Raw genomic sequence first — 27,291 nt, forward strand, 5'->3', positions numbered from 1 at the left:
GAATGGGGAGAGCAAGTCACTTTCAAATTTGCTCCTGTTGAATCAAATGTAGTGACAAAAAATCATGTCGCAGTCATTACCCGAAAAAAATAAAAATTCAAATCCAACACAATTGATCTCTTCCTCTTTTGTTTCGTGAAGTATGCGACATTCTTTTTCTGTGATAACTTTTTGGTTTCTGTTACCATAGTCCTGGAGGCCAAGATGCTTATGCCAAATGAAGGGAAAAAATGCAGCTGCTATGTCAAGGTGGGCTTTTTTTTTTCTTTTTAACCTTTTCTAAATTGAGATTTAGGGTCATGACCAACACATCAGGATCAATAAAATTTCTATGTCTCATTTTGATGTGGATGTTACAAAGACACTGAAAATATTTGCTTATTTTTTCTTTGCAAAATGTCAAATAATACAAATATAGCAACAGTATAATTAAGTGTAACATTTGTATGTGTGTTTGTGTGTGTGTGTGTGTGAGAGAGTGTATGTGTGTGTGTAAGGAGAAGGGGAGAGAGAGTGGGAGGGGAGGGGAAGGGAGGGGAGGGGAGAGAGGGGGTAGTTGAGCTGCACACAGGTTTAGGGGATTTGGCCTAGTAATATTAACTCTGTGTGTGTGTGTGTGTGAGAGAGAGAGAGAGAGGGGATGGCTGAGCCACTCACACACAGGCTTAGGGGATTTGGCTGGAGGAACAACATTGCTCCTGCTGCTACTGTGTGTGTGTGTCTGTATGCATGCTTCGTTCCTTTTTTCTCTGTTTTATGATTATGACTGGGATGGGATGGGGGTGGGGCTAGATTCACTGTCAACGCTGTGGATTTCCCCTCTTGATTAATGGTAATAACATGGCCCATTTTGATGTGGTGGATCATGGTGTTATTTTGGCTCCAGTGTGTGTTGTGCCATTGACTATTACTGCCTTGCCCTATTTCCTGGGGAAATCCCCTGTGTCAGATATGATTTCTCTGTGTCGTGATACATAACAACCATGTGAAGCATACCTGAAACTTATATGAATTTTTGAACTGAGTAAGTTTCTGCTGTGGCTCACATACTGTGATAAATTTATAACAACGAGAAGAATTTGTTCAAGTTCCTGAGAACTGTCAGGTGTGAGCTAAAAATCCTAAAATGTGTTTTTGTGCACCTAAAATTTAGGACAGATATTCTCAGTTCACATACTTTGAAGTGTTTGAAAAGAGTATGTCATTGTCTCTAAGGTGGGGATGTTACCTGACAGCAGTCCTTGGAATCAACAGAGGACAAACACTGTTACTGACTGCAAGAATCCAGTCTTCCACGAAACTTTCACTTTGTGAGTTGCTTTATAAAAAAAGTCGTCTGAATGACAGCACTTTTGAAGCCTTTTTTTAAAATGGTATTATCACTAGCACCTTTTTCCATATCCTCCACAAGCTTAAGCAACGTCCTCTGAATGAACGTGTGATGAAAAAAGCGGCATGATGAAAGTGTAATTCAGGCTACATAAAGCATCTTATGACAACTTTATGAAGCATTATAGGTCAGGTGCATGTCTTGTCTTGTCTCAGTTCCGTAGGTGATGAAGACAAAAAGAAGAGACTCCTCTTCACAGTGTGGAACTATGCTGAATCTCCCAGGTAACCTAAAATGAAAATGAAAAAAAAGAGAAAAGGAATAGAAAAAATTAATTAGCATGAAGGGAATAATTACATGGTTACAGCAAACTTTTTTTCCCCTCATGGTTTATTTCCACAATTTCTATCTTGTCAGTCAGTGACAACAGAAATATGCTGTCGAGAGCAATGTGGAATCACAACACAAATAAACCAAATGAAGTGGTCTTTTCAGCAATCTTCATGCAGCCGGTCCCGTTTTATTAGCATGACAAGCACTCTTTCTCATTCCCTGTCGAATGTGCTGCTGCGTGGAACCATCATGAATCTCGTTAAAGTTATGCAACGTGCTGGGCACCATGTAACACCCCCGTAAGTCTTACGTAAAGACTCATCAGGCCTGCTGAAGAGGATGTGGAAAACGATGATCTGTTCAGGGGTCGTTAGAATAGTTTCTGGTTGTAGTGCATATTTGGTTTTATCTGTTTTTTTTTTTTTTTAAACAATTTCCTGTCATTGTCATGTATTACATAGTAACATTCTTCTTTCTTATATTACCTCTGAAAAGAGAGATTCTGCGTGTTTCATTTGTCTTACCAAAAAAGGTATAAGAAATATTTGTTCTGTTGTATTCAGTTGCCAGAATTAAAGTTAGTTATGGGAACTTAACTGATTTTTTAAAAATTCTTATTTAACCAATCAATAAATCCCTGTTCATTTTGTAAAATGGAGAGTCACTTTTGTATTCAGACATCATCCTTGCTGTGGTTTTGTCACAGCAAAGATAGTAAGACTTAAGGCTTCATGCTTGCTTTAAACTAGCATTCGTTAAAAAAATGTCTCAGAGGAATATAACAGAATTATCTATGTTTCACTGAAAGAGAGAAAAAAGGAAGGATCAACTGCATCTGTTCAGGCACAGCTCTGGCATGTCTTGTCTTGTGTTGCCTGTAGTCTCTGTCCGCTCCGGTCAGTTCCAGCTGGGGTGGGGAAATGCTCTTTATAATTGATGCAGTTGCTACGGTTGTGTGAACAGCCTGAATCCGTTAGCAGTTACACACTTGTACAGAAACCAGGTCAAGGCATGAAAAACAATACCTCACTTCTCACTCTACTATAACGATTCTCCCTTTACCAATGTTTAGTTTTACAGACTGCAATAGAAGAAAAAAAAAATACAACTGAGAAACAATCTGTTTGATTTCAGTGATAGAATTTCAGATGACAGTAGCTGTAAGTCTTAATTGGAAATCTGCTTGTCAGAATGGTGTTGCCAGTGGTCATATGAATTATGAATAATTTCGACACTTGAGCTTTTGAGTCAGAGTTATTGCTTTTTTTCTATTTTAAACATCAATGCAACTGCGCTTAATTTGAAGAACCTCAAAAAATCACATTGTCCGAGGACTTGAGTCACAGAGGAGAAGAGCTGATAGAGATGAGAAGAGAGAAAGACAAGAAAAGGCTCCGGTGACAGAAATCACAGTTAGATGAAAGAGTGTTGCTGGCGTGAGGCAGAAGTGAAAAGAGCAGTGGAGAACAGTCATGTCTCTCTCTGTGGCTTTTTAAATGATGGATAGATCGGTGTCTGATGTTTGTCTCTGCGGCGTTGAACATGACGGATGCTAGGCGCTTTGATGAATGAGAAACTCGAGGTTAGAAGGACCTGCTTTAATTCCAGTTTGATTTAAATCAAACTTTCAAGACTTGAGAGCCTGCCAGTACCTACGACTTCAGTGTGTGAAATAACACTGGAAGTTAATTTGTATGGAGAACGTTTACACAAGCCATAATTCTGATTGATGATATTGCAAGGTGTCTTGGCTGTCAAAAAAGATGCAATAACTTTTTACTGACATGGAGTTCAGCTCTATGGATGATTTGTTAAATTTAAAAAGGAAATGAAAACCTCTGTGGTTTCTTTAATCGTTCACATATTTTAATTACAATCAACACACATCCGTAAGCTGATCTGTGAACCAATTTCTGTTAATTAGCACTGAAGATACAGTTTTTTTCACCAGTTTTAACACATCTAAACACATCTGTGTGAAGGCCCTGTGGGTTGTTGCTGTGATGTCGTCATTCTTATAAAGGACCTGATACCCCAGATGTCTGGTTCACTACTCTGCCTACAAAATTTCTCTTTCCTTTTAACATGACACCATGACAATCAGGGGCCAACAGCTCCCAAATGCTCATCAAATTCACAACTTCCTGTTTTTGCCTGTGTCTGGGTGTGGGGTCTCTGCAAGAGGAAGTGTTATTGGGACGCCCTGGTCACTGTGAACACAGTCGGGGACATAAACAGCCCCCCCCCCCCCCCCCCCCCCCCCCCAATTTAGACTGGAATGAGGTGGGTGTTCTTTATGGTTGGGTGATGGGGGTGAGCGGGTGATGATGTTGACCTTAATGTACAGAGGCTTTGGACTGTTATGCTTTTGGTTAAAAGAAAGTGTGTCACTAAGTGGAAGCGTTTAGTGTTGTTGTTATGATAATGAGGCTTTTGGAACATTTGGGATTTAAAGCAGTTAAAATGCCAAGCCTTAAATGCTGGCAGCCCTTTTGGCCTCATACATGCATGCTGCGGATTAATGGCAGGCTAAAAAACAGGTTGAAATCCGGCCCTTGCCAACGAGACAACAGCTTCCTAAGTCTGACCGTCACAAAATAAACGACACTCTTATCTGACAGTATATTAGGGTACGGTAAAATACAAACCTGTGTTTGCTTTACCTCCTTCTGTTTCTGTTACGTTCTCTCCTTCCCTCATGTTCTCTCTTTACTGTCCGCTTATCTAAGGTAAAGAGATGAGGTATTATATTTATCTGGGTGGCACAGACCTCACATTAAGGGCACACCAGTAACATCTTGGTCTCACATTCATCGTCCCATGTGGGACTCAGACCTGGGTGCTCAGTCAGTCCCTCCGGGATTTCGCGGGCCTTTTTTGGTATTGTTGCGGCCTAAAATGCCTGATTTCGCGGCAGCTTTTCTAAAAAATTGCGATGCCCTTTCATTTGCAATGATATTGCGGAAGCAAGTGAAAATTGCAAAAATAGTTGCGTTTTATTTGGAATTATAATTGAATCTGTCACTGGAGTTTGCCCTGCTGAAGTAGGTCGTAACAGTGCTACTTCACGCTTGTAGCCACTGTTTGGCCGTCTTTTCAGTCGGCATTTCTACCGTGCGCGACCGAGAATGTACTCCTGCAGTGTGTGGAGAATGCAGCATTTTCGTTGCCGGCTACTTCATGAAGAAACGGGTAGCCTTCTGGGTGTCTTTAGAAAGGACTGACTTTCTCTTCGACATGATGCTAAGCGTTAGCGTACTGACAGATTCTGTGAGACAGAGCCACAAGCGTCATAGCAACAATTGTGACAACGACACATTGATTGACTGACACACATACAGACAAATCACTGTTGAATTCAGACACATGGTGCATTGTTGTTTGTGTTTTCTGATCGGGTTAGGTAATAAAGAGTGGGACAGAACATGATAAACGTGTATGTAAGCGCTGAAAACAAGTATAGTATTATAGTTATTATTTTAATTGTGGTGAAAACCCGGACAATTTAGTAGTGAATGTTGAAAACCGGGATATTTTAGCAGTTTACAGATATTTGTCGAGACTCGAGACACCCAGCTTGAAACCGGGACAATCCCTGACAAACCGGGGCGTCCATATGTTAAGCGGTTATTTTTGTTGGTAAATGTGAGACGTTCGAGTCGCACCTGTCTGCATCACAAAATAAAACAAGTGAGTTTTGTGACGTAGGCTATGACTCAGCATTTTGCGCGAGGCACTGGTATGGTTGGTGAAATTCTCGGAAAACTACGATGATTGATGACTGTGTTACCTGTGTTTAACGTGTCTGTCTATTTCAGAAGACTTCTGGGCTGCATGAGCTTTGGGGTGAATTCCTTGATCAACCCAGATAAGGTGAGACTGGGACTGTTGACACACACACGAACATACAAACTCTCACACACACACGGATGCATAAATGCATTATAACACAGTTTGTAAAAACCTCCCACACCCGCCTCCTGCATTCACCGTGTGACCTGAAGCAGAAAGTCCTCCTCCTCCTCCTCCTCTCTCTCTCTCTCTCTCTCTCTCTCTCTCTCTCTCTCTCTCTCTCTCTCTTCTGTGCATGCGTGTGTGTGTGTGTGTGTGTGTGTTTGAGTGTGTGGAGACTGAGTTCATAGAGCTAACCCTTTTGAGGAGGGAACATTGTGTGGTGTAGGGAAGATTATAAAAAGGCCTTTTTAAAAAATAAACCTCAATACTGTGAGGATGAAGCTCGTCCTCCAAAGTTGTACACTTCCATTTGTAAATTTCCAAGGCAGACAGTGCATTCATATTTAAATGTATTATGAATACTTGCGCTGTAGGGAAACTCAGTTAGAGTGGATCATGTATTTATGGTGCTGATGATGTTGACGTAAACGTTGTTGGGTTGTGTCATTAACAGAAAGCGTCGGCCAAATGTGACCATAAACCTGAGAACGTATTTTCATAGAGTGCGGTTTTGAAAATGTTAAACAGTCCTCAAACAGAGCGAGAGAGTGTGTATCTTTTTTTTTTTTTTTTTTTAAGTATTGCAGTGATCGCTGAAAATATGAAACAAGAGCACCACTAGCACCACCACCAGCAGCACCACCACCACCACCACCACCACAACAACAACAACAACAATAATAATAACAATAATAATAATAATACATTATGTAAGGCTAATTTTCCCATAATGAATTGAAGGAATCAGAGAGACTCGTGCCTGTTGGTCATTTTTTTTCATGTCAGTTTGAATCAGTTGCTGTGCGGACCTGACGTTGCTGTAAAAGCTTAAGGGAAGAACAGTTAACCCACACACACACTGTTAACCCACACACACACAGTTAAACATAACATAAACACATAACACAGACGCTGAGCATATGCATATGTTTGGAGGAAAGAAAACATTGTCTGTCATCTGTCTGTTTGGGGATTGAATTTTCTCATTTTTGTTGACATTTTTTGGATGTTTGATTTTTGTTTGGGGGTTGGGGGTGGGTTGTGACATGCATGACATGGTTGGTCATTTTGGGGTATTAGCAGTTCCAGATCAAGTTGTGGCAACTGCTGTTCTTCTGTGCTAGGGTTAAAAAAAGCTTTATTAAAATCAAAATAATGAGATAAATTAAAATATTCATGATAAATTAAGAGAATGAAAAATGTAAGTACCATGTAAGTACTGCAGCACCATAACAGATCTAATGCTTCAGTAAACACACAGTCCCTCTATTCTGTAAGCTGACATCTAAAGGCAGTAGTGACGCTGATGTGATGTCATAAAGCCATCATGAACGTGCGTCAGTTTGTAATACCAATGGTGCTGTGAGGTTGAAGAGAGCTTTTCGCTACCGTTCAAAGGTGTTTGCTGTCATAGCACCAGTAAGGACAGCCTTTGGGCACTGGTTTATCTGGTCTGTCTCGTGAAGTGGGGTCAAATCCCGTTATCAGTAATGTGTGTTACAGTGAATGTAAGACAATCGATATGCAAGTCAATGTGTTTTGTTCTGGTTCACTGCTCTTCTTCATTCCCCCTGGCCTCTTGGTGTTTGAATACATTGATTGTCTGAGTGTTACTGTGTCAGTGTAACAGAACGTGAGCCAGCGCTTGTGATTTAGAAAAGGGTTGTCCACCGCAGAGGTGAGCGAAGACAAAAGTCTGACAGTGCTGAAGTTGTCTTGTGGTCATCTCTCTCTCTGTCTCTGGTGTGGAACAAGGTTAGATTAGTTCTGTCTGATTGGTCACTTGCCCTCAAACGGAGCTGTGTCAAAGGTACCTTGACTTGTTTCTGTGGCTGACAGACCTGAACAGAGCCCCTGGACATGTCTGACTGTAGTCCTGTGTGTAAAAGGACATATTGTGTTGTCACATCCTCTGTGACAGAGACACACACACACACACAGAAAGAGAGCAGAAGGAGAAGGGGTGACTCACGCCACACTCAGAACATTGACAAAAATCTCATCTGACGCAGCATAGTTTGGCCACATCATCAAGAATGCTCTGTGTGTGTGTGTGTGTGTCTGTACAATCTTTTCTTATAACGACTGTATAGTCTACAAACTTCAAATGGAAATATATCTAATGATTGTAATAAAAATAAGAAATAGCATCCACGGAATTAAAATTGTTTTGAAAGTAGAATCTTCCCCTCAAAATGAAATAATTTGCATAGAAGACCACATTTTTCAGTTGGTTGGGTTTTTCCCCCTAAAAGATGATTGCTATTCCCCAGGAAGCATTCATGTATAAAATGTAAAAAAAAAAAAAAAATAAAAGGACTGTTTAGAAGATCATTCTTCCCCGTTTTTTTTTTTTCTTTTTATTTACTCAGATGAAAATGTTCCGTTTCTTTAACTGATGTATTTGTCCATTACTTAAATATTTTCCATTTTCCATTACGATGTTTGTGATGTACTGGTTGTGTAAAATTGAAAGTCACAGATAGATTGTTATAAAACAGGTCTTAGATGTTCACATGTGCTCATAAATATTAATTTACTGCAAAACTTACACAGGACTTAGCATACGATGTATTGCATGTTTCCATAATGTAAGCCGCTTTTTAAAAAAAATAAATAAATAAATAAAAGTGTGTCAAATGAATATATGTTATTGTTAATGTATTGAGAGGCTTATCATTAAAATTATAGTCTGCTCAATAAGTTTTTGGTCATTGATTTGTCTTGGACACATTTAGAGATATGCCTCAGTGACTGTGCTTCGTAAGTTAAAGTAATGTTTGATCATAGTGTTACATGAACATATGCATAAATGCTACTGAAGAGCTATGAGGCCCTCTGCCACGGTTATTATACATCATGAATACGCAATGAATACATCATGAATATATACTGAAGTCTGTTCATAGGCGTGGCTATTCTGTGGTGGTAACTTGTTCTTTTACTGTCTGATACACAAAAACAAACTTTCTCGGCCTCATACGAAACCAGTCATATAGTCAGTGATCGGTCAGCATCTTTGTTTTGTACATGAAAACATTGTTTACGATGCTATTTTAACTAGTTTTTCAGCAGTTTGTCTCCTAGCCTTTATTAGTGTGCAGGAGAGAAGAGGTTTGTGGAGATTATGTTTTGAGTTCCTCTGGCATTTGGGTGAGTTAATATTTGATCACCTTCATTTTAGCTAACGAAGAGCTTAAGCCCCTGCTGCTATCATAGAGAGACTTTCCTATTCATCCATCCTATTTTATCCCTCCCCAAGATTTAACACACTCTCCTCCCCCTGCAGTCTGTTCTTATTTTTCATTCTCTTTCTCTTGCTCTCTCCATCTCTCTCTCTCTCTCTCTCTCTCTCTCTCTCTCTCTCTCTCTCTTTCCTTCTCTGTCTCCAACATAGTATCTCTCTCTTTATATTTAATCCCCCCTCTCTCTCTCTCCCTCTCTCTCTCTTTCTCTCTCTCTTGTTCTTTCTTCCTGCTGTTCTTTCTTCTCTTGTTTCTCTCTTTTACAGTAAACTGCTGTTTCTCTGAGTGATGAAACTCCACCTCCTCCTCCTCCTCCTCTGCCTCCTGTGCCCACTCACACTCGGGCGATGTAGAGATCTGTCCAGTTCCATAAGATGATGGTTATCCTCACCGTCCACAGGATCATATCTGTTTACTACACAGGGGCTCAGACTCCACGCTCAGGGCAGACACGGAGAGGAAGAAAGAGAGATGGGGAATGAAAGAGAGAGAGGAGAGAGACAGAGACAGACAGAGACAGAGAGAGAGGAGAGAGACAGAGACAGAGAGAGAGAGAGGAAGAGAGAGAGGAGAGAGACAGAGACAGACAGTGACAGCGAGAGAGAGAAAGAGAGAGAGGAGAGAGACAGAGACAGAGAGAGAGAAAGAGAGAGGGAGAGAGAAAGAGAGAGGGAGAGAGAAAGTGAGAGTGAGTGAGTGCCCCTAATACAATGGTGCATGTTTCCTCTCTGTCACACAGGCCAAAAATAAGTGATCCCTAAGCATTACTGGGCAGTCTTGAAGGCCAGTAGGGAGTGTGAAAGGATGTGTGTGTGTGTGTGTGTGTGCACATATGTTTGTGTGTCTGTGTGTGTGTGCAGGTATGAGTGTATTCATGAAATGTAGGACACATATATTGCAGTGTTTTATTTCCAGAAGTCTGTTTGTGTGTGTCTCTCTGTGTTTAAGTGTGTGTGTGTATGCACATATGTTAATATTTTGTGGTTATGTGTGTGTGTATGTGTGTGTGGACAGTTGTATTTTACAGTTGGAAGCTGAGAGAATATTTTCAGCCCTATTTTAGAGTCAGCAGCGTGTCTATCTGCCGACAAAGACTTTATATAACAAACAACCATCTGGCTCCAGCAGCTGATGCCCTGCCTCAAACCCCCCCCCCCCTCCCCCCTCACTTTCTCACTGACTCTCTCTCTGTCTCTGTCTCTCTCTCTCTCTCTCTCTCTCTCTCTCTCTCTCTCTCCCTCTCTCTCTCTCTCTCTTTTTCTCTCTCTCTCTCGCTGTGTGTGTGTGTGTGTGTGTGTGTGTGTATGTGTGTGTGATTGAGTGATCACTGTCTCTCGAGCGTATTTCACACAGGAAAGCACAAACACAAAGTAAAATGACTGCAGCCGTCTAAATTAAAAAAGGAACTGCTTCCACTCGTTTTTTTATTGCAGCATATGTTTCTCTCTCTCTCTCTCTCTCTCTCTCTCTCTCTCTCTCACACACACACACACACACACACACACACTAAGCCTTAACTCCATGCTCTTTTAAGCCTCCCTCCCCGCCTTGGCCTCCTCAGATTCCTTTATGTTCTCCAGGAGGTTGATGGCTGGTATTACCTGTTGGGAGAAGACCTGGGGAAGACCAAACACCTTCGACTTTCGCGTTCCCCAGATTGCTCCATCTTTGGTGAGTGACCAGTGCTTCCAATGTGACCCCCCCCCCCCCCCCCCCCGCAAACAGGGCTGTCAGAGGAGCTTAGCTTCGCAGGTTGTGTGGTGGGAGGCATAGGAGGAGGAGGAGGAGGAGGAGATGAAGTGGAACAGGGGATTAAAAGGGGTTAGGGGCAGAGAGCGAGAAAGAGAGAAAAGGAGGGAGGGAAGGAGGGAGGGGCGATGGACAGAGAGGGGCTGAACCAGGCGCACGCGTCAGAGTATCTCTCTCTCTCTCTCTCTCTCTCTCTCCCTATTTCTCTCTCGCTCTAAAGAGCTCTGTATGTGTGTGTGTATGTGTCTTTTATGTGCGAATGTGTGTGTTTGAGGTGGGAGACACAGAGGAACGAGTGCTTTCTTGGAAGTGTTTTTATTATCATTATCATTATTATTATTACTATTAATATTATTATTTTTGAAGCCTGTTTTGAGTTAAAAAGGAGATTTTGAGGGAAGTCTCGGCACTTTGCTGGTCTCTGAGACTGTGAGGCAGTCGGACTTTGGAGGGGGGGTAATGTGTGTGAGAGGTAACCCCCAAAGCAGCCAAGATTAGGTGAGTGTTCCGACAGATCAACGAAATAGCATGACAGTCGTTCTATCTGCAGCCATGCATGTGTCTCTATCAGAATTTGACTCTTTTTTTTCCTTTTTTTTTGTTAATGCCGGGGTTTGTCTGTCACTTCGCCCCCCACCCCCCACCCCCCACCCCCCTTGTTCCTTGTCAGTTCAAGCCAAATCAAGCAAATGAGTGTTTACGAGTATGAACTTTTATTGTCTAATGAAGTTTACTTTCCTTTTCTTTCTTTTTGCTCCATCTCTCGCTTTCTATTTCTCTTTGACTGGGACAAGCCAAGCTGCCATCATAAATTATGGTCAATGATTTATTATGTGGGTGACTTTTGACTAAGTAGATTATTGCATCACCACGACACTAATTACATGTAATCCCATGCCGTGTTTGTCTGAATTATTGATGGCTTCTCATTGGCGGTGAGACGAAGGTAATTGACTTGTATTTTATTTGGTCGAGTGGTTCCCATGCAATATTAAACGCACGCTTGTCCTCGGAGCGGAAGTAGGGCACGCATCCTCTTTTAATTTGTTTTAGTGCCGATTACAAAGGCTTGGCTCCAGAGCCTCTCGGGGTGTTTGGACGTTTGTCCGAGAGGAGCAGCGTCCCTCCGTTCTGATCTTCGCTAGACGAGACCAAAAGGCAGAATTTGACATATATTTGGCTGCATTTTTAGCCCTCGGGGCGCTGTAAGTATGTGAATGATACGGTGAAATAGAAATGCCAGGTGTTAATGAATTTATCAATCTGATCTGGGCTGAAGACGATGCAGTAGATGTTGTTTTGAGACCCGTAAACATTGCCAGACCTCACCTACAGGTGACTACCAGAATAAAGGTAAATACCAGTGTGGAGAGTCTTAATGGGGTATTGGGCCATCCTGAGTCAGCAGAACAACATATGGACATATAGATCATACAGCAACATGGAGATCCCACACATCTCTGTATCATAGGCTGTGTGGCTCGGTTTGCTGTTCAGCAATAACAGACGTTGTATCCGCCGAGAAACCAAGGTATGTTCAGATTCCTTTATCAGAAAGGGATTTCGACATTTGCCAGAAATGACACAGGGGTTGGGCGGCAGGAGGAACAGTGGTGTCCTGACACTAACCCTGTGTGAGTAAATGTGCCTCAGATCAGCAGAGAAAGACCTTCAATCCCGACCCAGCATGCCGCAAACAGAAAACACACAGAGGAAACAAGACTGCTTCAGCTCTGAAAATGGGCAGGGGTATTATGGAATGACATGACAAATTTCAGCCTGTTGGAAATAGGATGAAAAACTGATGATAAAAAACCCAAACGAACGGGGTACCTTTGTATTAAAAACATTGTCTAACCTGGTTTAACAGCTCAGACACTTATTGTACTTAATCCACGTTTACATATCGACTAATCCCTCATCAGCAAGCCTCCTCTTTAAATGTCATCAGGCGTCGTCAATAATTCACACGGAAATCAGCAAATTCCCTTTCACATCACAGGACCTTAGTTCTACACAGGATTTCAAGTCAAACCCCAATTAATAAAAACAAGGATATTAAATATTCCCTCACAAAGTACACCTGTATGCAGTTCCATCCTTTCTGAACCTGGTCAAACATCTATCTCCCAGGTAGATCGGTAAGGTCATGGAGTCTTGAGGATTTTTCCATTACAGTAAGGTGCTCTGTCAAAGATATATGAAGGCATTTCTTTGCCTGCGAAACTTGAAAAAAAAAATGCTTTTGCAGTGTTTTGAGAAAGAAATGTTGTTGCGGATGTGGTGGAGAACCCAGTCTTTGGTGCCACTCCAGATTCATGAGTGTCCAGTCAGGTAGAGATCTGGCGAGATGGCCGGAGTGTATGGTTTACATCGACCTCAAACCCCGTCGTGCTGTTCAGCGACATGCGGGCGGGGTCACTGTCAAACACTGTCAGCAATATCTTTGCCATGGCAACCAAGACTCTTGGGCAATGTGAATTTCTGTTTGCCACATGGTTTGCCAGTTCGCTTATCGAAGAAAGTATGCGGGGCGACTCGTTGGACCGTGTGACTTTTCGGGTCTGGTTAGCATCAGATGGTTGAGCAGTGCTTTGTCACTGAGAATCCTGCTGAAAACACACCCCAACAATAACCAAGTCAACCAACACATCTCTACCTACAGCCATGTTCGTTGACCCAGTCTGCCCAGAATGTGACACATTTTGCCCCAAGGGATGGAGGGACATTGGACGCTTAAACACAGCTGTGTAGAGGCACCTTCTATCCATTTAGTGTGTATCTCTCTTATACTGAAGTGTTTCCTTTATTTTGGCAGTTACCTGTACCTAAAAAAATGCCATGGACTTGAATTAAAGTATCCCACCATCAGTTAAAAGTTATGTCTTGGTAGAGCCAAAGAATGACACATATTTAAAAACAACATTTAACTCTAACCAGTGGTAGCTTCTGTTCTCACCTGAGCTTGGAGAGTTCTTACAATGTAGCCTTTTCATGGTAACTCAACTTATCGAATGTTGGCCCCCTTCAGTTCAGTTAAGGTGGAGTTTTGTTTAAGTGCTGTCCTCTGAATATTTGGATGAGTGACAGGCTAAAGGAAGTGTTTATGACTTAATGAAGTTGATTAATGTATTAAAAAGAAGACTTTCTTTTTAAAGAGCTGTAGTCACTGCTCTCCCAGAAGCAGCTTGTCTTCCTGTTGCCAATATTAATGATTTTCTTTGATTTATTCAGCCCAGCCAAAAAAAAAAAAAACCAAAACCCAAAACAACAACAACAACAACAAAACCTCTGCGCTGGGTTTGTAGTGTATCAAGGTTTTTTTCAGATGCTTTGTTGATCTCTTATTTGATGCTGTGTGATTTGTTTGGTTGTTGCTCTCCTGTTTGGGCATGTTTTTCATTTTGTACTCTGGTTGGTCCCAGATCTCTCCTCCGATTGCTGTTTCACCATTCCCTCAGTCGTAATCCAAAGTACACAAAAACCGAATACTACCATGGATATCTCTGTTCAAAATCACAAGATAATACCTCAATTTTACCGTCTAATGGCATGAGTTATTTTTATTAGAAAAAAAAAACAACAACAACAAACCCAAACAAAAGCAAAACCTGAGCTTAATTTAATACTTGCTCATTTTTTGCACCATTAAAAATGCTTTTTTTGTATTGGAGTCTATTGTAGTACTGTGATAAAGTCCCTAACTGTGTGATTGGTCGATTAATTCCAGTCTTGAACTCCACTGACCACTCAGCACTCAGCACAATATGAGATAGCTCTTTACGCGATGGCCTATTCCTGTCAGTTCTCCTTCTCTTTTCTCTTTTCCTTTTTTTTATTCTTTCTCCTCTGGAGTCTGTCAGACTACAGGCTCTGCTCTGTGGTCTTAGGCATGTAAACACAGAACTGAATAATGCTAAATCAGTTATGCCATTCTGTTCTTCTCTATCTCAGTTTACGTCTCTCTCTCTCTCTCTCTCTCTCTCTCTCTCTCTGACTCTGAATAACAGGGATTTGCGTGACTATTCGTGTTAATTATTCATTTCTCATTGTCACTGTATATAGTTGATCCTTGTAACAGATATGCCTTAATGCCTTTACAACAGTAACCGGAAACATTTATTAACAACTTATTAAAAAATACATTTCTCATAACATACTGTGATGTCCATCACAGTAGCACATGAAAAAAGAAATGTAGGACTGTAAAGAACTTTAGGAGAATTGAGCAATCTGAGTGAGTGTGCTGAGAGAAAAGACTGGCTGGCTAGTAGAGGTGGTGATAACTGGGAAAGCTGTTTGGGACCTATCTGTCTGTCTGTCTGTCTGTGTGTTTGGAGAAGGTTGACTAAAACCTATTTTGGTCAGCGTGTCTGACTGTCTGCCTGTCTGACCATCTATCTGCCTGTCTGTCTCTCTGACCGTCTATCTACCTTTCTGCCTCTCCATCTGTCTGTCTGTCTTTCTTTTTGTCTGTGTGTCTGTCTGTCTATCTGCCTTTCTGTCTCTATGTCTGTCCATCTGTGTGTTTCGAGAAGATTGACAATAAACTAGTTCTGATTTTGGTCAGCGTGTCATGGTCCACTGCCTAATTTTTCTGTCTGCCTCTCTGTCTCCTTGTCTGTTTGTCTGCCTGTCTGTCTACCTTTCTGTCTGTCTGTCTGTGTGTTCGCAGAATACTGACAATAACCTACTTCTGATTTTGGTCAGCGTGTCATGGTCCACTGCCTAATTTCTTTTTGCATGATGCTTACTCACCCTTACAAAGCCCAGAGAACAAAAGCAACCTCCCCTCCTCTCCTCTCCTCTCCTCTCCTCTCCTCTCCTCTGTGCCAAGCAGATCTGCTGTACATGGTAATGCTTTATCATGGTGTGTATAGGACACTTATTAACCTGGCAAACTCATGCCATGAGATGTCATATGCAGTCTTTATTTTTAGTTTACCGCCTCATTGGAGACCAGAAGTCAAAAGGGGTGTGGCTGCTTCCAGAGGGGGACCCTTTGTATAGAAAGAAAAAAAATGTGACAGTTATAATCTGTAGGAGTACAACATATTTTCTTTTCCCACAAATTCACTGAAGATATTTTTTTACAGTAGAGTAAAAAAAAGTAAAAGAATGAGTTCAGTCCCCAGAAAGCACTCTGTAAGAAATTAAAAGAGAAAACAGAAAACGGGATCCATCAGTGGTAAAGTGTTAATGTTCACCTCAGGGAAAATGTCACCTAAGGGAAAATTTCATAGCATGCATTAGCAATGACATCACACAACATCAGCACTCACATAATGTATTCTGACGTCCGCTGTTTCTTTACCCAGACTCATCCCACAGGGTCTGCATACACTCACTACACACATTTACATCTGCTACATCCACTTATATGATACAACTATATCTATATCATTATTTACATCTACATGTATGTATGTATGCATCTCTCTCTCTCCATATATATATATACAGATAGATAGATAGATATTGATATACACAGTGTTGGGAGTAATGAGTTAGAGAGTAACGTGTCACTGTAATTATATTACTTTTCTCGATAACGAAGTAAAGGCATTACAGTTCAAATTTCAGTAATCACATTACAGTTACTGGATTATTAAAATGTCCTTTCCTGTGTTACACACACCCTTTCAAAAGAATGTGTTTCGTGCTGAATGTTTAAATTTAACTCGGAAAAAGGATAGTTCTGGTCCTGGGTGCTAATTGGTCAATACAGTGTCCCAGCAATGTTAAAATACATGACTATAGAAGCAGCTATGATGCAACACACACCTGTTTACCTGTATCTATAATATGACTACTCACTGTCACTAAGGAGAGATTTGGTCCTTGACAGTAGCTTCCATTAAATGGGACAAGACCGACAACTGGTTAGTTAGCCAGCTAGCAAGGTCTGCAACATTTGAGAAAACCCGAAAATACAGTGTAGCCAACTAGAACGACAATATGGAGAGCTTGTAATGTAACTTTTAATCACAACATTTAGATAACGCAGCTGTCACCTGATGATCATACCAAAACATATTGCTAGCTACCTCAGAAACGACTTTTTTACTGTGTAGGCTGTTCCAACCAGTATTGGCTACACTTTTCTACTTAAAGGCTGACAAGTTATTCCTTTAACTGTGTTCAAGCCCTAGGCTATTGCATTGAAAATAAAGCAATGAAAGGACTTTGATGTTTGTCCTTGTATTTTTATGCAGTAAACTGGAGAATTTGTAGTCTTAGAGAGTAATGCAAACGTATAGTAATGAGTTGTGTAATTACTTTCCAAAAGTAGTAATGAGTAAAGCAATCCCATTACAATATAAAGAAGAAATTGGTAACTTATAACTAATTACTTTTCTTGAGGAACTACCCCAATACTGTATATGTATGTGTGTTTATATATATATCTATGTGTGTGTGTGTGTGTGTGTATATATATATATATATATATATATATATATATATATATATATATATACACATACACACACACACACACACACACACACACACACATATATATATATATATATAAACACGTGTGTGTGTGTGTGTATTACATTCAGCTCTATTTTCTAATGGTGTTCTGAATATCCAATTAGTTACAGCTGCTGCAGGCTTTTCATATTCATTTCATGTGAACCTTCTAAAACCTTTCAAATGATTTTATAGATTTAAGTCATGCTGGGCATACCTCAGCACATGGGTATCAGATGCCTCTTTGTTCTTCCTGTGTACTTTTGAACCCAGAAAAGCTCTGCATGTCAGAGAGATTTTCAGACTGTGTTTACCTTATGTAAGGATAATTTGGACAAATTTTATCATATTCAGTTGGATCTTTATAAACACCTGATTTCTAGGAAGGCCTGATTAAGATCACCAGGTGCACAGGTTCCCTGAATGCTTTGTACAGTTTGCAGAAACATGGAGAAGGTTCTGGAAAGAGTTCCAAACCGCCTGTAAACCGGTATAAACTTTCATGCAGTGTCTATACAACCTACATGACTGAAGGGCTATATATATATAAAAGTAACAGCTTGGTTTCTGCTCCAGGTGTGTGTTAATAGTGCTTAACAGTCTGAGTTTTACTGTAGCATGTATCGTTCCTTCTCCTACCCTTTCCCTGTTCCCATAATTAATTTGCATCTGTGTACTTATTGCTATAATAACTCCAGACGGGTGTGTTATGCCCTGTGTGAGGGGTGTGTCTGGGGGACATCAGTGCCTGTCTAGATGGGTGTGTCACGCCCTGTGTGAGGGGTGTGTGTGGGGGACATCAGTGCCTGTCTAGATGGGTGTGTCACGCCCTGTGTGAGGGGTGTGCCGGGGGACATCAGTGCCTGTCTAGATGGGTGTGTCATGCCCTGTGTGAGGGGTGTATGCAGGGGACATCAGTGCCTGTCTAGATGGGTGTGTCACGCCCTGTGTGAGGGGTGTATGCAGGGGACATCAGTGCCTGTCTAGATGGGTGTGTCACGCCCTGTGTGAGGGGTGTATGCGGGGGACATCAGTGCCTGTCTAGACGGGTGTGTCACGCCCTGTGTGAGGGGTGTGTCCGGGGGACATCAGTGCCTGTCTAGATGGGTGTGTCACGCCCTGTGTGAGGGGTGTGTCCGGGGGACATCAGCGCCTGTTTAGACGGGTGTGTCACGCCCTGTGTGAGGGGTGTGTCCGGGGGACATCAGTGCCTGTCTAGATGGGTGTGTCACGCCCTGTGTGAGGCGTGTGTGCGGGGGACATCAGTGCCTGTCTAGATGGGTGTGTCACGCCCTGTGTGAGGGGTGTGTCCGGGGGACATCAGTGCCTGTCTAGATGGGTGTGTCACGCCCTGTGTGAGGGGTGTGTCCGGGGGACATCAGTGCCTGTCTAGATGGATGTGTCACGCCCTGTGTGAGGGGTGTATGCAGGGGACATCAGTGCCTGTCTAGATGGGTGTGTCACGCCCTGTGTGAGGGGTGTATGCAGGGGACATCAGTGCCTGTCTAGATGGGTGTGTCACGCCCTGTGTGAGGGGTGTATGCGGGGGACATCAGTGCCTGTCTAGACGGGTGTGTCACGCCCTGTGTGAGGGGTGTGTCCGGGGGACATCAGTGCCTGTCTAGATGGGTGTGTCACGCCCTGTGTGAGGGGTGTGTCCGGGGGACATCAGCGCCTGTTTAGACGGGTGTGTCACGCCCTGTGTGAGGGGTGTGTCCGGGGGACATCAGTGCCTGTCTAGATGGGTGTGTCACGCCCTGTGTGAGGCGTGTGTGCGGGGTACATCAGTGCCTGTCTAGATGGGTGTGTCACGCCCTGTGTGAGGGGTGTGTCCAGGGGACATCAGTGCCTGTCTAGATGGGTGTGTCACGCCCTGTGTGAGGGGTGTGTCCGGGGGACATCAGCGCCTGTTCAGACGGGTGTGTCGCGCCCTGTGTGAGGCGTGTGTGCGGGGGACATCAGCGCCTGTTTAGGTTTGATTATGTGGCTACTTCTGAGCTCTTACTCTTTAGACCGAGTCTTGCTTCACAGAAAGACTGAGATTTTTCTATTCATGCAGACTGAATTGATAACTGATCCATTATACTTAATGAAAGAGTTAACTATGCAAAATTAGTACAGAGATAGACTTATAATATAATTATATAAATCCAAAAATATAACATTAAACTGAAAAAAAAAAAAAAACATTACCAGGATCCTGTGTGTATTATATATGATTTGTTATGGAAGGGGAAGCTCTGAATACATTTATTTTGTCCTCTGTGTGTGTGTGTGAGCGTGTGTGTGTGTGTGTGTGTGTGTGTGTGTGCGTGCTTGCGTGTAGTGAATATGGAATCTAAAACTTGCACACCCCATTAATGCCAACCACTGGACTGCAAAACATCACATTAATGTGAAATGGTTTTGCAGAGATATTCCCTACACGTATTAGGCACATAACAGCTCGGACGTGTGTGTGTGTGTGTGTGTGTGTGTGTGTGTGCGTGCTTGTTTTGAGGGAGGGTTGATATAAATAAAAATGTTGTAATTATTGCATCATTGATCAGGTATACTGTGATGGACTGGTGACCTGTCCAGGGTGTTTCCCCGCCGTTTGCTCAGTGAACACTGAGATCGGCTCTAGCACCCCCCGTGAGCCTAATTAGGATAAGCGGCTTAGAAAATGAATGAATGATCAAGTATAAAAGCAATAGAAACACATTCATTAAACTTTGATGGACATATAAAAGCAGAGGCGAAAACTGAGGAGGCAAAGAAGCTAGAAAGAGAAAGAGAAAAGACAGAGAGGTAAATAAAAAGCTCTCTGCTTTCATCTAGAACAATCTAGATATTAACTGCTCAGTCAAAACGACGTCACTCCCCCAAAGAACCAATTACACAGAGTCCCTTCAAATGAGTTTAGAAATTTTAGCCAACAGAATTACTACCATAAATCATTAATGTCTATGTTATGGCTTATTTCTGTGGTGTGCAAAAGCATTTAAGATTCTGTACAGACAGCTATAGACACAGGTTGACTATACATTCAAAACACATGCTACTGCTTCACAAAGCACAAAAATATGGCCAAATCAAACCTCATTGTGATGTAAATCGTTACCTTGCACCAGAAGTTTCTAGAAGGGCAGTATTTGAAGAGGAAGAGCCTACATTTGCTGGCTGAGAGTTCCATAGCTCAGAAAAGAGCTAAAAATGTGTACTATTTGAGAAGTGAGAGAGCTCATTTTCAGTAGACCACATACTCTAAACGGTCCGTTAGCAGGGGTTTTGTCTGGGTATGAGGGCAATTTTACACACTTCATTCTATCCTAGAGAGAAAAACGGCACAATCGTTACACAATCATACAAAAGTGTGTAAAAGCAGATTAAAATCACAGATGCATTCAGCGTTTTCTTTTTTTTTTTTTTCTTTTGCAATTACTATCAAAGCAAGCGATTTAACCCAGCAATCACAAAACGCAAAGCAATTTTATCCACTGCTATTAACTGTGTGTGTTTGTGTAAGGTTGCGGGAGTGTGGACATGCATGGGTATGCGCGTTTTTGTGTGTGTGTGTGTGTGTGTGTGTGTTTGTGTGTGTATGTGTGTGTGTGTGTGTGTGTATGCATGTCAGCCTCTGTGTGTGCGTGTGTGTGTGCATGTGCATATGCATGTCAGCCTGTGTATTTGTGTGTGTGTGTGTGTGCGTGCGTGCGTGCACATGCATGTCAGCTTGTGTTTGTGTGTGTGTGTGTGCCTTGTAATTAATACTTAATGGACTAAACAATCATAACAACCAATGGGAGGTCATTTTTATGGCAGTTGAGTACAAGCAGACAGGACTACAGCAACTCTGTTTGTTCCATTAGACTGTCAGAATGCTTAACAGTAAAAATGTTAAATACTGCTTTCCAGAGTAACTTTGTTGTATTGCATAACTTATAAAAGTTTACATTTCTGTAGAAGTAGATTGTTTAATGACTGCATAGATGGGAATTCTGGGGTCACTGAGTTTTTTTTCAGCACAGAATTAGTGCTTGTTTCAGATTCCTCTTGCCTCTGCAAGTTTAAAAACACTGACACACTTAAAAACTCAGCCCAGCGCACACTCACAATGCTGCTCTTTAGTTATGGATTTGACCAAAGGAAAAGAAAAGGAATAAATAAAAATGAAAGGAAATAGCTTTCCTGGCCAAGTCCATGTGGTACCGCTTTAGTATAACCAGCATGCGACCCGGTGGCGTACATGAAACACACAGACACAGTCTCTCTCTCTCACTCTCTCTCTCTCACACACATGCGCGCGTGCACACACACGCACACACACACACACACACATGCACGCACGCTCTCTGTTTCTGTTTCTGTCTCTGTCTCTGTCTCTGTCTCTGTCTCTGTTTCGCACTCTCCCTCTCTCTCTTGCTTTCTGTCTCTCTGTCTCCTGTCATGTGTGCTGAAGGAATCAGGGTTTAAAATGCAGTCTGTTGTTTTAGGTTGAAACACAGTGTGGGTGTGCCTGCATCTGACAGACTCCCAAAATAGAGGTGCCTTTGATGCTCATTAATTTAATACACAGTGGTTTTACATTGTCCTTAGCTTGTGTGCCCAGTCGTAATCTAATCACAGCCCATACCAAGGTTTGCCTTTTTCTCTTTCTGTTTTTTTCTAAATCAGAGCAGAGATCCTCAGAGACAGGACGCTTTTCCTGTGAGTCTACTTCAATCTTTTTGTAATGAAGTTCAGTTTTCAATGCCGCTTGTTTCCTTTCCTTGTGCTTTTCATCCATTACATAAGTTGGGTAAATAAATTTGGTTCAAAAACAAACAAGACAAACAAAATGCAGACTATCTCTCTCTCTCTCTCTCTCTCTCTCTCTCTCTCTCGCTCTCTCTTTCTGTATCACTTGCCAACTTATTTTTTCCTTTAAATCAAACGCTTTTCTTACCCAAGGCCTTTCTTCAGCACGTCTACAGTAGCATCTGATTTAGCGACTCATTTTCTAATCTTTCCATTTGAATTCCATAATAACATGTTCCCCTACCAAATCCACCATTTAATCTACCGCTCATCCTCTAATACATGCGTCAAAGTTTCCATTAGGTTCCCACTGGAGTACATACGTGTGAGATGATTATGTTGAAAATGTCAAGCCTTTATAATTGTATCAAGGGAACACTGAGGCTATCTCTCAGTCTCCTAGACACTGTAGTAGATTAAATAGTCCTTGAAATAATAGTTTGACTAGAAGAAAACTTGTGTTTCATATGTTTTTTTTCTTTGCCTTTCAGGCATAACCGTCCTTCAAATGAAAAGTTAACTGTTTGCTTTAGGCCTCTGCCGCCCATACGGAGACAATCTCTGATTCACATAAAACAAAAAGTCACATAATTTGTAAGAGGTGTTACACAAACATGACATTTAAAAGAAATAACAGAAATTCTTTCTTTGTTTATTTCTTGTGACAGAGGGGAGAATGCTGTCAAACCACATGCTTTTTAAAATGTGAGATATACAGCAAGGTAATAAGGATGGTGAGGCTGTGGCATTTTATGGGCTATTTGCTCAAAGTGGTTTTGGATGATCTGTTTTTCATTTGGTGTCACAGTGTTGACAGATGACGAACCAAATGACCGAAGTGTTGGCAGAGGGAAAAAATGTCATTATCCCTGAGTGAGGGTTACGGTCTGAGTGTCTTTAGTTTGATTTCATTTGCTGGTGTATTCTTAGTTACCCCTAAGGTGGTTTCTGCCCACTCTAACACAGAAGACTTGCCCTTGTTATTCAGATGTTTACTGGTGCCCTGACAAGCTGAATCAGGTGTGTTGGAGCAGACTCGGGGTAAAAGTGTAAATACAGACCGCTTTGTGTTTTAGGCAGTTTTGGCTTTTAGGATGTGACAGCCGACAGTCTGTCGTTCTTGCTCTCGGAGAGAACGCGGCGTTGCCAAAAACAACAGAAGGCATCATCCGGTCGCGTGTCTGCGGCCTGTCACAAGCCGGTGTATGATTGACTGACATGAGCCCTGATCACTGAAAGCAGCTGAGTCTGTGTCAGAGAGGGTAACTCACTCATCTGTCAATCACAGCCTTCCTTATAAGACCCTCCCTGATTGCACGCTCTCTATCTGCAGGCCGCCTAAACTGATAGAATGGATAAATGTGGATTCTGGGAGCTGAAAAGCCTCAAATTGATATCTGCTGATGCTTTTTTTTTTAGTTTTAGCTTGTCTTCTCTTCTCTTTCAGCTCATTTTTCTCTTTTTCTTTTACATCATCTGTCTCTCTCTCTCTCTCTCTTTTTTTTTTAGCTCACCTTACATTTTTCTTTTAGGTCACTCTCTCTTTTCTTGTATCTATCCTACCATGGTCATATCAGATTACAACTGGAGCATGTCAGTTCTGTTTTTTTCCCATCCCCACATGCATAAAAAAGGGGGAAGAAAAAGCCCCAAAGTGCATTTCTTTTGCTTTGTTGCTTGTCTTCTCTTTCGGTAACTCAACCATAATCAAATGAGATTTCATGCCAAGGATTGCTTGCATGTTGGTTTATTTCTCATGTTTGTCCTGCCCCACAATACCATGGAAAAACAATAGTCACACATAATCAGCAGCATTTCAGCAACACCTTTTTGATTTTTAAAATTTATTTATAAATTTTTCATCGTGATGACCACAATCAAGTCTCGCTTGGAGTGTTCTTTTTGAGTGTACTCTTCCAGCTTTGCAGAGGGAAAAGTGAACATAAAAAAAAAAAAAAGTTAAGTTAAAAATAAAAGTGTTCTAACTGCATTTGAGCGACCCTGAAGTTCAGCTCAGCCATAATCAAATCAGATTCTATTCTGACTGCTGCTTAAAAAAAAAAAGTTACTTTTCTCTCTCTTAAATGAAATGAGGCCAAGAAGAGAGACCCCTCAAATATAGCTCAGTGTTCATGTCTCCTTCAGCTCGCTCTCTTTCTTTCTTTTCTCTCTCTCTCTCTCTCTCTCTTTTTTGAGCCTGTCAGCTCATCCGTGATGAAATCAAATCTTGAATGCTGCTCTTTCTGTCTGTCCTCCCCAACTTGAGTCACAGAAATTAGGCTGAAAACTGCCAGGCTCCTGAGAATCTCTTCCTAAACCCCAACAGTCGTTTATTTTCCACTCAAATTTTAATCACACTCATAACTTCATCTATTTGAATATTTTTTTTGTCAACCCTTCGAAAAAGATAAACATCGAATCTGCAACAAGCTGCTCTTCAGTTATTGCTGTTAGCTTGACTGACGAACCAATCAAATTTCATCCGTATGGAGTCTTGCGTGGTCCAGCCCCACCAACCACCCCCACGTTCTTCCAGTGTATCCTCTTTGGCATAGCTGTTACTTTTGGCTTGAGGGAGAATGTTGCCCAGTTCCATCACTTTGAATTTGTTCATCAGTGAGATCCTTTCTTTACTTTTTTTATTTAAATTTTGAAGATGCCCACTCCAAAGATGCAATTAGCCTTGTATCGTGTAGATGCTTACTTAAGCATGATGGGTTTTTTTGGGGGGGAATGAAGGTTTTTTTTTGTGTGTGTTTTTTAAATCACAGTATTTTGTTAAAATCATTGTATGTTACATCTCCTCTTTGCAATGTTAAACTCTCATTCATTATGGGCAGACAAGTGTAGAAACAAACTTGTTCAGAGACAAACCCTTAATAAATAGATTTAAAAAATAAATAAATAAAAAGCCCAACTGTTGCCTGGATGAGAACTTCACTGTGATGAGGAGGAGGTGAGCTCTCAGTCTAAGTCATGGGCTGTTCTTGTCCTTGGCCTTGGCCTTGATTGTGTTGTATAATGATTTTGTTTATTCTAGCCTTAAGAATGTTCTGGAAGTAAGACTTTGTTTCATTTTGCAATGGGTCACCTATGGACAATGTAGTCTCTAACACAGTGCTTGATTTTGATATAAAGCTGCAGAATATTTTATTTAATATCCAGAGAATGCTAGGAATGTTATCCCAATATGATTCTATGCTTTAAAGAGATATGGAAAATGTTCATCTTTTGAAGAGCCAAATGTATTGACAACATTGGACATGTTCTCAACAGATTTGTTTTTTACATTTGTTTTCATCTTTGTTTCTTAAATTTGGTTCGCCTTTCCCTAATGTGAAAGACTTAAGTGTTTGTTTTGTTCTCTTCACCTGGGTCTCCATTCTGACTTTGCCAGTCAGGAGTGAGTCAGAGGTATGTATGGAAGAGATTACAGCCTTGTTAAGTAGCATCTTCTCTCCACACTGCAGGACTGTAGGAACAGAGGTGACCTCCTGCAAAGCACATAATATTCTCAAGACAATTTTTCTTTTTTTGTTATTAGTGCCAGATGTGATGAATGACTGTTCCAGAAAAGTCTGAGGTATATCTCAAAAGACTATTTTATTTATTTATTGGAAAAAAATATGTTTTGCTCATCATGTTAGAGACAGCCTTTTTACCTTGAAACTCTTACCGCAGAATTCAAAATGTTTGTTTGGTTATGAGATTTCTTAGTGCTTTTTGATGAAGAAGGAGAGTAAATTGTGTAAACCGTAATGACTTTGGTCCTAGAGCTAAAATGTCACTCTGTAACAGCATGTAGAGCTGAGTCCCAGGTTCCATATGTCATCAGTCATCTCAGGGTTAAAAATACTGATCTGGAATCAGTTCTCCCTCGTCGGCATAGCTCTTAGGAGTAGGAGTATGTAGGGCAAAAAAAAAAAAAAAAAAAAAACTGTCTCCAGAACAGCATTTTTTCCCCCTGAGAAATCTGATACATACTGATTCATCCAGTTTCGATCGTGTCGTCTTCAGTTCTCAGTCTTGAGCTGAAGAGGTTTACTGCAAGGCTGACTGTGGCCGGGGGATGACTGCCAGCGTTCTCTCTCTCTGCTTCTCTCTCTCTCTCTCTCTCTCTCTCTCTCTCTCTATCACTCATTCAGAACCTTTCTCTTTTGTGGCAGTGGGCGTTCCCTGGCAGTTGTCGGATTCTCTGTGAGTTCCTCGCTGGCAGTTGCTTTCTGTCTTTCGGTCAAATAGCTCTGTGATTTATCGCTCGCCAAACAAAAGCTTTCTGTGGGGTGATGGCCAGGCAGGTCACCTCCAGGGGTCTGAAGAGACTCCATTATTGGGTTAGATTAAAGCCAAATTTCTTGGCGTCTATTTGAGGCCTTGTTATTGCCCATGGATACGGATCAGGGTATAATTGTGAGTTTGGAATTATGCGCTTCCTCAAGGGTTGTTTCTGCGTTTTGCCTGTTTTTGAAAAGATTCAGACCAAAAAAACAAAAAACAAAAAACAAAAAACAAAGCTCATATCAGTTACATCACCTAGACACAGTCTGGTACAAAGGCCAGAGAGGCAGAGTATGAAACAGGACTCTCTAAGTTAACTGATAAACATTAAGCCAAAAGTCACCAATGTCTGAAAGTCATGTCAATATGACTTTTAACTTCATGTCAACCAGATGAGAAGCTGAGAAATCCTCTCATGCAGGCAACCCACATACATTTCCAAACAAGAGCCCCTCATTCAGTGGGAGAGAGAAAGAGAGAGGGAGAGAGAGAGGGAGAGAGAGAGAGAGAGAGAGAGAGAGAGAGAGAGAGAGAGAGAGCGAGAGCGAGAGAAAGCGAGAACGAAAGGGGAATGGGTTTATCTGACATCACAGTCTGTTGCAATAAAACTGTAATAAAACTGTAAAAACGGATGCAGGAGGCAGGCTCCCTGAATTTCCGCACAGCTTTCCTTAATCAAAAATCCAACACACCTGGTATGACCCCTCAGCAGGTCTTGAGTGTGTCTGTGTGCCCGGGTCAGTTGTGCTGTGTTAGGGTTGCAGTTTGTTACCTGCCTGCACTGTGGTTCTCCAGTGAGAGGTCTAGATGAGTATAACGGCAATTAAACACTTCTCACATAACCATGATGTAAAAACCAGTACCAACAACGTTTTTTTTTCTGCCTGAAGGAAGTTACGGCCTTTGTTCTTCAGATTTGTTACTTGCCAAAGGACTTGATCTGTATGGCAGACATGTAATGGGGTTTACTGTATCTCTGTCTCTGTCCTCTGAATTTTGAGGAATAGTTGGGTGGAGCTGCTGAGTGGCCGAGTTTTTTTGTTTTTTTTTTTAAATCAGATTTGTTCACCCCAGATCAAATAGGGCTGCAACAGGATTGGAAAGAAGAGGGGGGCAGCGAGAAAGAGAGAGAGAGAGAGAGAGAGA

The 27,291-nt window shown here is 41.6% G+C and overlaps 1 protein-coding gene across 1 annotated transcript in view; it reads left to right on the forward strand.

Annotated features, from left to right (window-relative positions):
- Nucleotides 1-1,221: 1,221 nt before the first annotated feature.
- The window catches only part of rgs3a (regulator of G protein signaling 3a), a 165,171-nt gene continuing 139,101 nt past the window's right edge, over nucleotides 1,222-27,291 (forward strand). The window contains exons 1-4 of the mRNA XM_030783538.1: nucleotides 1,222-1,310; nucleotides 1,546-1,614; nucleotides 5,482-5,536; nucleotides 10,443-10,509. Coding sequence (XP_030639398.1) covers nucleotides 1,222-1,310; nucleotides 1,546-1,614; nucleotides 5,482-5,536; nucleotides 10,443-10,509 — 280 coding nt within the window. The remainder of the gene's footprint in view (nucleotides 1,311-1,545; nucleotides 1,615-5,481; nucleotides 5,537-10,442; nucleotides 10,510-27,291) is intronic.

The sequence above is a fragment of the Chanos chanos genome, chromosome 9 (genome assembly GCF_902362185.1).
Source record: "Chanos chanos chromosome 9, fChaCha1.1, whole genome shotgun sequence".
Lineage (NCBI taxonomy): Eukaryota > Metazoa > Chordata > Actinopteri > Gonorynchiformes > Chanidae > Chanos > Chanos chanos.